This window comes from Dipodomys ordii, unplaced genomic scaffold (assembly GCF_000151885.1).
Source record: "Dipodomys ordii isolate 6190 unplaced genomic scaffold, Dord_2.0 Scaffold14, whole genome shotgun sequence".
Lineage (NCBI taxonomy): Eukaryota > Metazoa > Chordata > Mammalia > Rodentia > Heteromyidae > Dipodomys > Dipodomys ordii.
In genome coordinates, this window is record NW_012267230.1 from 15660882 (window position 1) to 15674390 (window position 13509).

General features: G+C 56.9%; 1 protein-coding gene across 1 annotated transcript in view; it reads left to right on the plus strand.

Moving 5' to 3' along the window:
* The first annotated feature begins 3152 nt into the window (after positions 1-3152).
* Positions 3153-13509, plus strand: part of Clcn7 (chloride channel, voltage-sensitive 7) — an 18749-nt gene continuing 8392 nt past the window's right edge. Inside the window, exons 1-12 of the mRNA XM_013011304.1 lie at positions 3153-3219; positions 4633-4704; positions 4798-4863; positions 5678-5810; positions 6089-6198; positions 7521-7601; positions 9122-9184; positions 9273-9356; positions 11325-11418; positions 11779-11843; positions 12239-12355; positions 12840-12894. Of these exons, the coding sequence (XP_012866758.1) occupies positions 3181-3219; positions 4633-4704; positions 4798-4863; positions 5678-5810; positions 6089-6198; positions 7521-7601; positions 9122-9184; positions 9273-9356; positions 11325-11418; positions 11779-11843; positions 12239-12355; positions 12840-12894 (979 nt within the window). The 5' untranslated portion in view covers positions 3153-3180. The remainder of the gene's footprint in view (positions 3220-4632; positions 4705-4797; positions 4864-5677; positions 5811-6088; positions 6199-7520; positions 7602-9121; positions 9185-9272; positions 9357-11324; positions 11419-11778; positions 11844-12238; positions 12356-12839; positions 12895-13509) is intronic.

A 13509-nucleotide genomic window follows, 5' to 3' on the forward strand; every position in this document is an offset into this window, starting at 1 on the left:
CGCGGGGTCGGGGTCCGCAGGAGTTAGCCTCAGGCTGTCGACCTGCGGGCATTGCGGCTGCTGGGGGCCGTGCGCTGGCGGCGGCTGGCTTGCTCTCCGTCTGCTCGGCAACGATCCTTCATCTGTGGGTCTGTAAGACCCACCTGTAAGACCGCACAACAAAGCAGGCTGCGCCTGTAGTACTTTCTCTTAGTTCTTCCAGCCCCGTGAAGACACAGAGCATTTTGGCCGGTAGGAAGTAACTCCGCTTCATTTGAATAGTTCTTTCCTTCTTGGAATATGTCTAGTGGGGGTTTTTTGTTGTTGTTTGTCGGTCGTGGCTCAGAGTTCAGGCCCAGGCCCAGAGTTTAGGCCCCACAACCGACCCCCCACCCCCCAAAAAAAATTCCTTCCCATAAACCCGCTCAGTGCCCTACAGGGATGGATGGAGGTCACGTTGGTGCTTAGTGTGCAAAGTGTAAGCTCCTGAGTCAGGCAGAGCAACAGCAGAGGACAGAGAGTGTGTGTGTGTGTGTGTGTGAGACTCTGCAGTAGTTTGGAACACAGCGTGGGGTGTGGAGGTCAGACCTGTTGTGCATGAGCTGGCTTTGCGTTTGGCTCAGGGGGAAGCTCAGCCTGCCTTAGCGTGGGGGGCCCAGCTGGAGGCTGGTTGTCCTGACTCCTTCACACAGCAGCACCCAAGGGTCTCCTCAGGGTCTGTAACTTGACTCTGCCAGTTTTCTCATTTGCCCAAAAGTTAATGCAGCACCGCACCACGCATGGTGCTTATGAGGAAGCACTCAGTAGATACTAGTTGTTCCTAACGGTGTTAAGAGCAGCAACAAAGTGGGGGAAACGGCAACCCCAAAATGACTTGTTTTAGCACTCTTGACAGTCATGCATGGCTCCATTAGCGACCGAGTAAATTTATGGTGCTGCTTTCCTGGAGGGAGGCTCTGCTGCGTCCAGTGGGCAGTGCAAAGGGTCAGCGCCCTCCTGCTGCCTGACGGGGGGCCTTGGCTAGACTCAGCCCACAGCCACTTGAGAATGTTCTGGTGAAGTGAACATATACACTTGCTCTCGCTGCCTCTTTCTTTTGAAACCCGGTCTCGGGGTCTCCCAGGGGGGCCTTAGGCCAGAGTAGCCTCAAACTTGTCCTCTTACGGAGTAGCAAGGGTACAGTTGTGGCATCTACTTCTAGCTAGGATATTTACTGTTGTACAACAAATTTCCAGAACTTTTTTCATTTTGCAAAACTGAAACTGTGTTTCAGGAGCAGCAGCACAGCCGGCAATGTCAGTGGTAGGGCCAGGATCCCAGCCTGTCCCGCGGCCTTTACCTAAGTGCATTTTCAGCTCTGCCTGCCGCTGCCAGACCGTGCTCTCCCAGGCGCGACTGTAGTATGCCTGGCATCTCCCAGGCTGGCCGAGGGCTCCTCCTCCTGTGAGCAGGTGCTGTTGGCCGGCCCGTGGCCAGCCCCTCTCCCATGGTTCTCAAAACCTGCTGAGGTGCCTCAGGCAGATGCAAGTCTGTGTTCTTGGGTGCTGTGGAGCAGTGCAAGGTCCTTAGCTTCTCCGGCTCATGACAGCCGTTGTGAGCTGGTGCTGATAGCTTCTCTGTGCTGTGTTTATCAGCCTGCCTTACTTTGCCACATGTCTGTTGCAGCCCAGTGCCTGTAGAATCTCCCTGAGGGGTGCACTGGCTGGTGCCCCCAGTGTCCTGTGGGGGCAGGCCTGCTAGACACTCTGCCTGTCACATGCGCCTTTGCTCATACACAGATAGGGAAGCAGCAGCTGCCCTGGCTCCTCCTGGGCAGAATTCAGGCGTGAAGTGGGACTTCCCTCTGACTGTGCAAATGGCCTGCATTCTCGGTGTGCCTGCTCTCCTCCCAGGCCCAGCAGTCTGTCCCCAGCTCCTAGAGGGGACCCTGCCAACTTCAGTGGAGTCCTGGGCACAGAGCAACAGGTGAACGGGAAGATTAAGTTCTTAGAGCCTGTTTCAGAGACCTTGGATCTGCCAGCTACTCCCTTCTAGGGCGTCCTCACCTGTCAGTGGTGCTGGTCCTCATTTGGCATGGACTGTTCTCTTGTGGGGTATCCCCACCTGTCACTGGTGCTGTTCCTTATCTGGCTTGGGGGAAGGGGATTGGTCTTCCCTCACTGCCTGGCTGGTCCCTAGTGTGTCAGCTACACTTTGCATCAGGTGCTTGGGGGCCTCTGGCCAAGTCTGGAGGGAAGCCCTGTTTGGGATTTCAGAGATTTCAAAGTGGAAATGCTGGTGGTAAAGGTGACTGTCTCAGCTCTGGGGTGATCAGCTGCTGGAACTGACCACAGAGTCTTGCTCTGTTGCCCTTTGCTTTTTAATACTGTCCGTGAGGGCTGGGAAGGTGGCTCAGTGGTAGAGCTCTTGCCTTGCATGCATGAGGCCCTGGGTTCGACTCCTCAGCACCACATAAGCAAAAAGAAAAAAGCCCGAAGTGGCGCTGTGGCTCAAGTGGTAGAGCGCTAGCCTTGAGCTGAAGATCTGAGGGACAGCGCCCAGACCCAGGGTTCAGGCCCCACGGCTGGACCAAAAAAAAACTGGCCATTTGTGGCTCTGAGCCCAGAAACTAGCCCCTCCCCCATCATGTTTGTGAAAACCCAGAAACTAGAGGAAGGAGAAGTGCATGGTGCCATCTCCTCCACTCAGCCTCCCCCCCCCCCCCCCCCCCCGCCAGCAGCTGGGCTCACAGGGGCAGGGGTGGAGCCCAACAAGGGGCTCGTTGCCTCCCGCCTGCCCGCGCTGTGCTTTGGAGACCTCTGTGGCTAAGATCCTTCCGCTCTGCATCATGGTCACCCTTCTGCTGGAGGCCCACTGCAGCACATCCCGGGCTGGGTGAGGCCCAGAGGGGCCCAGAAAGGCCACACTGGTGCGTGGCATGGCGGCTGATGGCAGGCAGGGACGAGGCCCCGCACGGGCACTGCTGCGTTTGTCCCGGGGGGTGACAGCGCCCTCCCTCAGTTTGCTGCAGCAAGATGGAGTGCTGAGTGAGCACAGTCCGCGCCGCCCTCGTGGCTGGGCTGGGCCGCGGAGCAGCGCTGTCAGGAGCAGCCTGGCTCGGGGTGGGAGTGAGAACGCAGCCCCTCCGGCTCCGCGCGCACCTCACCACCACTGCTCTTCCGCTTTTAGCTGCCTCATTCTGCGTTTTTCCAAGTTGGACAAATGAAAACCATGGAGCTGGATGATGAGCTCTTGGACCCGGTGAGTGGCCCGCATCCTCACAGGGCAGTGCCCGCCTGAGGATGGAGGACAGTGGGCAATGGGGGTGGCGGGACAGTATGGCTGGCAGACAGCAGGGTCCCCAGAGACGGTTCAGAGGTAGACTGCTCCAGGGAAGCGGCCCCGGAGCCACATAGCCATGCCAGCTGGAAGAGCAGAGGTGGACAGGAGTAGTAGAAGACGGATCATGGAGCACAGAGCCCTGGGCAGGAGTGGATATGGGCTGAGAGACTCCGGAGCCAAAGGGCTGGCTCTGGGGCAGGTGAGGAGGGGATCCCTGGGGGGTAGACATCCTTGGAGAGCGTGAAGGTTGGTCAATGGACTCTGGCCCTCCCGCCACACTGGGGGAGGCCCACATTCCCTTCCTCTCTGGTGGCACTCCAGTTTGTCCCAGTGGCCTGAGGCTGTGCGTTCTCACCTGCCCGCCATATATGGAATCCTGGAAGCTGTCCTTTGCTCTGTTGGCCTAGCACTGTGTACTAGTAGATTTGCGGGTGCTAAAATAACCTTGTGCTGGGCGCCGGTGGCTCACGCCTGGAATCCTAGCCACGCAGGAAGCTGAGATCTGAGGATCATGGTTCAAAGCCAGCCTGGGCAGGAAAGGCCATGAGACTCTTATCTCCAAGAAACCACCAGAAAACCAGAAGTGGTGCTGTGGCTCAAGTGGAAGAGTACTTGCCTTGAGCTGAAGAGCTGAGGGACAGCACCCAGGCCCAGAGTTCAAGCCCCACGACCGACCAAAAAAATTTTTTTTTCCTTATAAGAAGGGAAAGTAGGGAAGTAGGTAGGGAAAAGAAATCATCCAGGTTGGGCTGGGAAGGTGGCTCAGTGGTAGAGCGCTTGCCTTGCATGTCTGAGGCCCTGGGTTCAGTTCCTCAGCACCACATAAGCAAAAAGAAAAAAGCCGGAAGTGGCGCTGTGGCTCAAGTGGAAGAGTGCTAGCCTTGAGCTGAAGAGCTGAGGGACAGCGCCCAGATCCAGAGTTCAGGCCCCACGACTGACAAACAACAACAACAAAAAAAAACCCTTGTGTTCCTGAGACAAGCCCATCTCAGTCATGATGTTCCTGGATCCCTTGCTTTCTATCTGGACGACTGCATATCTGTGCCCTAGAGGATGCTGCTTCTTGTGCTCCAGGGCAGATGTTAGGCTTCTGTGACTTCCCGGCCTGCCTGGAAGTGTTGGGAGAGTGCAGGCCTCTGGTGTGAGTGTCCCTTCTTCCTCCCCTTGCTCCTCATTCCCAAAGAAAGCACAGAAACTGGACATGATAACACATGCCTGTAAGCCTAGCACCTGAGAAGCTGAGGCGGGAAGAGTGAGTGTTCCAGGACAGCCTAGATTACACACATAGTGAGAAGAAACCCCAAACCTGCGATGCTGCCTTTCCTTCAACAGGAAGTGGACCCGCCTCCCCCCTTCCCCAAGGAGATCCCACACAACGAGAAGCTCCTGTCCCTCAAGTACGAGGTGGGCCTCTGCCCTGGACCCCAGCCCTCGCCCTCCCCTACCCCTCCCGCCCAGGTCCTGGGTTGGTAATGGCCCATGCGCCCTGCTCTGCAGAGCTTGGACTACGACAACAGTGAGAACCAGCTGTTCCTGGAAGAGGAGAGGCGGATCAACCACACGGTAAGGGGGGCTGTCCTGTGACCAGGCGATGTGTTGCCTGCTCCCTTTCCTCCTCTGTCCCCAGCCTCGGGGTTCTGAAACCACTGCTTGAGGGCCACGTGACATCTGGCCTCTCACAGTAGAGACTGTAGGAGGAAATGTGGTGCTAATGGCAACCAAGAAGGCTGTCCCTACAGATGGCAGCCTTGGATGGTCAGCAGCTGTGTGGATTTGTTGGCAATGTCACCCACTCATGTCTTGTGGTGCTGCATGTCATTAAAACATGGGCAAAGGCCGGGTGCCGGTGGTGCACGCTTGTCATCCTAGCTACTCAGGAGGCTGAGATCTGAGGATCACGGTTCAAAGCCAGCCTGGGCAGGAAAGTCCATGAGACTCTTAGACTAGCGCTCTACCACTTGAGCCACAGCGCCACTTCCGGCTTTTTTATTTTTGCTCATGTGGTGCTGAGGAATCGAACCAAGTACCTCAGGCATGCAAGGCAAGCGCTCTACCACTGAGCCACCTTCCCAGCCCCTCCGTGAGACTCTTACCTCCAATAAACCACTAGAAAACTGGAAGTGGCGCTGTGGCTGTAGCGGTAGAGCGCTCACCTTGAGCTGAAGAACGCAGGGACAGTGCCCAGGCCCAGAGTTCAAACCCCACTATCAACCAAAAAAAAAAAGGGGGGGTGGCAAGACTTGGTCCTGGGTGCTGTGTGCGTGTATGTTATGTGTGTGTGTTGTGTGTGTGTGGCATCCTTGAGGGCCAGCCTCAGAGCTGTCTGCAGCCTGTCATTGGCTGAGATGTCCACATCTGACTCCACCTCTCCTGGCAGGCCTTCAGGACGGTGGAGATCAAGCGCTGGGTCATCTGTGCCCTCATCGGGATCCTCACGGGCCTCGTGGCCTGCTTCATTGACATCGTGGTAGAGAACCTGGCCGGCCTCAAGTACAGGGTCATCAAGGACAGTATCCTTCTCACCACCTACAGAGAATGGGGGCCGAAGCCTGTGCCCTCACGAGTGGGCGGTGCCAAGCGGCCCAGCCCTGTGGGTGCTTTCCATCCAGCCTGGGGGGGGGGTGCCTGGACTGACAGCTGTACCACTGTCCTCCTTGGGAAACATCTGTGGTGTCCGCTTACCCGTGGCATTGCAGGACAGCACATGCACACAGACTAGCCACGGGAGTGAGGACAGGGCGCCCGTGGGCTGTGAGGACAGCTGTTCTCGGCCTTGACTTGCTCCCAGACATTGACAGGTTCACAGAGAAGGGCGGGCTGTCCTTTTCCCTCCTGCTGTGGGCCACGCTCAACTCGGCCTTTGTGCTCATAGGCTCTGTGATAGTGGCCTTCATTGAGGTACAGTGATGTGCACTGGGCATCTCGGGGTGGGGCAGGAGGCAGCACAGGGTCAGGCGTACCCTGGTGGCCGGTGCGCGTGCATGCTTTGTGCGAGTGGAAATCGGGAGCCATGTGAGATCTAGTGGTAAGAAAGGAAAACCTTCTGCGCTGCCTCAGCCTAGACCCTGGGTGACGCCATTCCAGGCCTTAGCCCCTCAGCCCCGGTCCCCCATTCCCATGCCATACCCACCTTTAGCCCCTATCCTAGGCAGGTCTCCCATACCTGCCCCATGCTCAGACAAAGCAGGATCTGCCCAGAGCACTGGTATACCCAGACCCCATCCTCCATGGCCTGTACTGTGGGTGTCGGGGGGTGCTGTGGGAGGAGTCAGCTGGACATGGGCTAGGAAGGGAAAAGGGCAGGACCAGGTTCTCCCCGTGGGGCCTCACTCTGCCCTGAGGCAGAGGGCATCTCTTATCCTGGGACTCCCAGGAGTCCGTCGCCCCCCCCTTTTTTTGGGGGGGGGTCTGGTCATGGGGCCTGAACTCTGGGCCTGGGCGCTGTCCCTCAGCTCTTTAGCTCAAAGCTAGCGCTCTACCACTTGAGCCACAATGCCACTTCCGGTTTTTTTCTTTTTGCCTATGTGGTGCTGAGGAATCAAACCTAGGGCCTTGAGCATGCAAGGCAAGCGCTCTACCACTGAGCCACTTCCCAGCCCCCCCCCCTTTTTTTTTGTTGGTCATGGGGCTTGAACTCTGCGCCTGGGTGCTGTCCCTCAGCTCTTGAGCTCAAGCCTAGCTCTCTACTACTTGAGTCCTATATAACACCACTTACGGTTTTCTGGTGGTTTATTGGAGATAAGAGATTCACGGCCTTTCCTGCCCAGGCTGGCTTTGAACTGTGATCCTGAGATCTCAGCCTCCTGAGTAGCTAGGATGACAGCCATGAGCCACCGGCGCCCGGAGAGTCTTCCCCTTTTTATAGGCTGCTGCCCTTGCCATCCTTGTCATGGGGTGATAGAAACAAGACGCTGCAGCTCCAGAGCTATGAGGGCATCACAGCGACCCTATGTACAGAAGGTCTGCTTGCTTGTGCTAGACGATGCTCAATCCGGGAGCATCCCCCCAAGCTGCCCCTGTGGGGTGCATGGATATCATGTCTCCACCCAGGCCCCGGCACAGCCCACAGGGTTTACTTCCTTGGCAGAATTGGGCTGGAAGTGAGGACCTGCGTGTACCAGGCAGAGAGTCCTTCCGGGGCCTGGCTCTACTTGGCTCCTGGGCCATGGAGCTGTTCCTGCTCACCCCACCTGCTCAGTGGTGTCTCCTTCTCTTTCTAGCCAGTGGCTGCTGGCAGTGGGATCCCCCAGATCAAGTGCTTCCTCAATGGGGTGAAGATCCCCCATGTAGTGCGGCTCAAGGTGAGCTGGGGTGACGCGGTGCGGCACTCACTCGGGACTTACCGGCGTGTCTCTTGCCCTTCCCTCCTCTGTGCTTGCTGCTGGTGTGCGCACGGGTGCTGGCAGGTGTACTCCAAAAGTGGCAGCACTCACTAACCAGCACGGGCACACTCGGCCAGTGCGTGTTACGGTCACAGCCACGTAGAATGTGCCGTCACTAGGAGCCTGCGGGTGTTGGCATTTCAGAACCACTAGCATTAGGGGGAGAGGCTTTTTCTTTTAAGTTTCCTTAGGGGCTGGGAAGGTGGCTCAGTGGTAGAGCACTTGCCTTGCATGCCTGAGGCCCTGGGTTCGATTCCTCAGCACCACATAAGCAAAAAGAAAAAGTGGCGCTGTGGCTCAAGTGGTAGAGTGCTAGCCTTGAGCTGAAGAGCTGAGGGACAGCGCCCAGGCCCAGAGTTCAGGCCCCATGAAAGGACCCAAAAAAAAAAAGTTTCCTTAGTACTTATCATGCTTAATGTCAGCAATAGCCTCCTAGCTCCATGAAGTTTGGGTGGTTTTGACCACAGTCCACCTGTTCCTGTTCTAGCCCACATGGTCAGCCTTCCCAGACAGACTGGTCAGAGGGCTTCCTGTCCCTGGTTCAGGAGACTGGTTGTGCAGAGCCTGGGTCCTCCTATAGGCTCTTTTTTCCTTCCTTCCTTCCTCCCTCCCTCCCTCCCTCTCACACTCTCTCTTTCTTTCTTTCTTTTTTTTTTTGTCGGTCGTGGGGCCTGAACTCTGGGCCTGGGCGCTGTCCCTCAGCTCTTCAGCTCAAGGCTAGCGCTCTACCACTTGAGCCACAGTGCCACTTCCGGCTTTTTCTGCTTATGTGGTGCTGAGGGATTGAACCCAGGGCCTCATGCATGCAAGGCAAGCGTTCTACCACTGAGCCACCTTCCCAGGCCTCCTGTAGGTTTCCTCGGTGCGTGAAGCTCTTCTCCCCTGTGGATCTGTGCCCCAGGCAGGCAGGCAGGCAGGCAGGCACGTGTGGTGTATGGTCTGTCCCTTGGGGGGCCGAGGTGGCAGTCACTTCTACTGTCTCTCATGTGCTGTGAATATTTGCCACCCTCCAGCAGACTTAAGGGCTACCTTTAAGACTCCTGCCTGGCATGGGAGGCTGGTGGTGCACACACATCCTCCAGCAGGGACGCCCTGGGTGCCGTGAGGTGGGAAGAGCTCCCAGAATGGCGGTCCCCGCGCGCAGGGGCGCGCTGTGCGCTGCCTGTCCTCAGTGGAGGGCGCCTGACGCTGTACTGTGGCCAGCTTGCTTTGGGAAGGAAACCAGGGAAAAGACTTGTGCCTTGTGTGTGGGTGGGGGCGGAGTACCCTCAGGGTATGGGGAAGGGAGCCACGTCCTGGCCTGTGCTGGGGAGGGAGGAGGATGCAGCCTCCCGGAGCCCAGCGGCTCCCGCATCCCAGGGTCCTACCACCATGTGTGCGTTCAGCCCAGGCTCAAGCCCAGAGTTCTGTATCCACATGTGTTTTTTCTTGTGCTCTAGACATTGGTGATCAAGGTGTCCGGCGTGATTCTGTCCGTGGTGGGAGGACTGGCTGTGGGAAAGGTAATGAGTGTGCAGGACACTGCACCCCCCCCCCCCGCTCTGACCCCGCCCCTCGGAGGAAGCCACCAACCGAGTGCTGTGCTTCTAGGAAGGGCCTATGATCCACTCCGGGTCTGTGATCGCTGCCGGGATTTCCCAGGGAAGGTCAACATCGCTCAAGCGAGATTTCAAGGTAAGCCCTCTCCCCTGGAGGCGTGTGAATAAGAGCTCCCCCTTCCCCCCCCCATCGCTCCATCCTCCAGGCAGGGGAGCTGGTCCCCTCTCCTTCCCCATCCCCAACCCTACCTAAGTGGCAGCCTGGCCTGCTTCCAGCCCAGGCAGGCATGGATCCTTTGCTTCTGCCCCATGTGGCATCCTTCTCTGCACAATCCCAGTGTGTGTGTGTGTAGAGTCTGTGGCACCAGCCAGCTGAAGAAAACTGCATGGAGAGAGAGAGAGTGTGTGTGTGTGTGTGTGCGTGTGTGTGCGTGTGTGTGTGTGTGTGTGTGAAGAGTCTGAGGCGCCAGCCAGCTGAAGAAAGTCAGAACTGCATAAAGAGAGAGAGTGTGTGTGTGTGTGTGGTTAAGAGTGTGTAAATGGACTCGCTGGCGCTTGTTGTCCAAGTTTGTTTTGGGCTGGAAATGATAGTACATGTCTATAGTCCAGGCACTTGGGAGACAGAGGCTAAAGAGTTGAAAATTTGAGGCCAGACTGGTGGTCTACATAGTGGCCTGTCTCAAAAAATAGAATTTAGAGGCAGAACATGTATATTATTTAGAGAGAGAGTGAGAGTGTGTGTGTGTGTGTTGCTAGTCCTGGGGCTTGAACTCTGCCTGGACACTGCATAGCACCACTTCCGACTTTTTCTGTTTGTATGGTACTGAGGGATCAAACCAAGGGCTTCATGCCTGCTAGGCAAGCACTCTATCACTAAGCCACATTGCAATCCTGTTTTTGTGTAATGTAATTGAATTCAAGACATTACAACAGCTGTCTTCCCAGTGCCTGTGGCTCACGCCTGTAATCCTAGCTACTCAGGAGGCTGAGGTCTGAGGATCGTGGTTCAAAGCCAGCCCGGGCAGGAAAGTCCGTGGGACTCATCTCCAAAAATATATTTTTTTTTTCTTCAGTTGTGGGGCCTGACCTCTGGGCCTGGGCGCTGTCCCTGCGCTCTTCAGCTCAAGGCAAACGCTCTACCGCTTGAGCCACAGCACCACTTCCCGTTTTCTAGTGATTTATTGGAGATAAGAGTCTTACAGACTTTCCTGCCCCGGCTGGCTTTGAACTGTGATTCTGAGATCTCAACCTCCTTAGTAGCTAGGATGACAGATGTGAGCCATTGGTTCCCGGCTAAGACCTTCCATTTTCTTTGGTACTAGGGCTGAAACTCTGGGTTTTGTACTCTTACTTAGATTTTTCGCTCAAGCCCAGTGCTATGCCACTTGAGCCACATCTCCCCTTGTGGATTTTTGGGGTTACCTGGAGTCTGCCAGGGCTGGCTTTTAACCTCGTTTCTCAGTTCTCAGCCTGCTGAGTAGCTAGGATTACGGACGTGAGCCATCGACACCCAGCTTCAATTGTGTATAAAATGAAAAGCAGGGCTGCGAAGGTGGCTCAGTGGTAGAGTGCTTGCCTTGCATGCGTGAGGCCCTGGGTTTGATTCCTCAGCACCACATAAGCAGAAAAAAAAAAAAAGCCAGAAGTGGCACTGTGGCTCAAGTGGTAGAGCGCTAGCCTTGAGCTGAAGAGCTGAGGGACAGCGCCCAGGCCCAGAGTTCAGACCCATGACCGGACCCCAAAATGAAAAGCAGGGTTGGGTTTTCCACTTACTTGGTTTCCTTCTGGTTTCTCGGTAGAGCTGTGTTAATAGTCTATGTGTGTGTAGTGAAGCTGAGCTGCCGTTGTAGATGGGGTCCTCTGGTTATCTCAGTGGGCCACACGGTGTGCCAGCCATGTAGGCCTGCAGGGTGCTGGGGCCTTGCAGGGTGCTGGGGCCTTGCAGGGTGCTGGGGCCTGCAGGGTGCTGGCTGTGGCAGCTCTGGGACTCCAGTAGCTGATGGTGTGATTGTCCTTCCCCCCCCCCATTTGTTTTAGTCCCTTTCATGGCAGCCTGTATCCCCTACAAGTCTACCCATGCCATTCTCCATCCTTCCTTCTTTAGATCTTTGAGTACTTCCGCAGAGACACGGAGAAGAGAGACTTTGTCTCAGCAGGAGCTGCGGCTGGAGTATCAGCTGCATTTGGAGCGCCCGTGGGTGAGGAGGGACCGGCCCTGCCTGGCCTGCGGCTGTGCTCTTGGGGGCCTCATAGCTGACTAGGCCAGGGAGCGAAGCTCTCCCTGCTTGGTTGAAGGTCTGGTCTTGGTAATTGCAGATGAGCACTGGTCAGGTGTGGCCAGTGCTTACAGTCACCAGCCAGGGGATTTATGAGAGGTTGTACTATTGTCAGGAGCCCTGGACTGGCCCTGGGACCCCTGAGAGACCCCTCTCCCTGTGTCCTGCCCCCCTCCAGCTTCCCTGTGACACAGTCTTGCTTTCCTGGATTTGGGGGTGGGGTGACATGAGTACAGCCAGCCTGTAGCCAAGTGGCTCTTCAGGCTGCCTGCTTTCTTCCAGGTGGCGTCCTGTTCAGCCTGGAAGAAGGTGCCTCTTTCTGGAACCAGTTCTTGACATGGAGAATTGTAAGTATCCACTGGCCACCCGTGACTAAGGCTCCATGTTTCCCTCTTCTCCACCTCCCCCACGGTCAGGTGCCGCTCTTGTCCGTCCCCTCCCGTCCTCTCCTGAGTCCTGCCAGCCTGGACCGTCCTCCCGGCACTGTCTGGTCTCCAGCACCTGCCTCACCATGCAGTGGGCTGGGCCTGCTTGGCGCTCTAGCTCTCTTCCTCCTGTGTGGGTGGAGCCTCCAGGCTTACTGGTCCTGCCTGCTGGTCTTGTCTCCCCCCCCCCCCAATCTGGTTCCAGGCACTCAGTTATGGTCTCTGGCGCCCCCAAGCGTGTCGGGTGGGCTCCAGCACGCCCCTTAGGGCCCTGGCGGGGCCCCAGCCCTGAGGTTTTGCCTCTCTCTGTGCTGCAGTTCTTTGCTTCCATGATTTCCACCTTCACTCTGAACTGTGTCCTGAGTATCTACCATGGGAACATGTGGGACCTGTCCAGCCCGGGCCTCATCAACTTCGGAAGGTTCGACTCAGAGGTAGCTCTCCCCCCGCCTCACTACCTCTCACCTGTCTAAGGCTGGGGCTTCAGCCTGGTGTCTGGGAATTCTGGCTCTGGGCTGTGGGTAGACGTGAGGCCCCTGGGTGTTGTAGGGGCTTCCAGGAGCTCACAGCTACCCTGCGGGGACGGCTCGTGTGCTGCCAGCCGCAGCGCATGCGCCACCCACACCAGCAGGGCTCTGAGGAGGCATGAGGTCTGCTAGAGGGACCCAGCTCTCCTACCCATGGGGCCTCTGTGGGTCTGTGGAAAAGTGCTAGAAAGTTCCATGAACAGAGTCAGAGCTCACATGCAGCCCTGAGGTTTAACTGGCAGGAGCCACTTGCAAATATCAAGATTAGTCCTTCAACCAATCAGGGAGCACCTCACCCACCAGCCCAGCCAGCTATGAAGCCCCCACAAGCAAAGCCACAGACCCCAGCCGCAGCTGACACGCCGTACCATCTTCCCTTTCTTCTCTACAGAAAATGGCCTACACCATCCATGAGATCCCTGTCTTCATTGCCATGGGAGTGGTGGGTAAGTTCCTCCCCACAGGATGGAGCAGAGCAGGGCCCCAGTGCCAGATGACCATGGTCCCCGGGGCCCTGTTCCTGATGACTGCAGTCCACATAGCCCCAGTGCCAGGTAACCGAGGTCCCCAAAACCCCAGTGCCAGATAACCAAGGTCCCCAAAACCCCATGCCAGATAACCGAGGTCCCCAAAGCCCCAGTGCCAGGTAACCGAGGTCCCCAAAGCCCCAGTGCCAGATAACCAAGGTCCCCAAAGCCCCAGTGCCAGATAACCAAGGTCCCCAAAACCCCAGTGCCAGGTAACTGGGATCCCTGGGGCCCCAGTGCCGGGTGACTGTAGTCCCAGTACAGCTTTGCAGTGTCCACACCCTGCGTTCACAGGTAGGGTGCTGGCTAGGCTGGGGGTGAACCCTGTATAGGTGATACGTAGGAAGGACTGTAGGCTGGCTTTGTGTTCAGACAAAGTCCCAGGGCTGCCACCAGCTCACGCCTGTCATCCTAGCTACTCAGGAGGCTGAGATCTGAGGATCGAGGTTCAAAGCCAGCCTGGGCAGGAAAGTCCGTGAGACTCTTTATCTCCAATAAACCACTAGAAAACTGGAAGTGGCGCTGTGGCTCAAG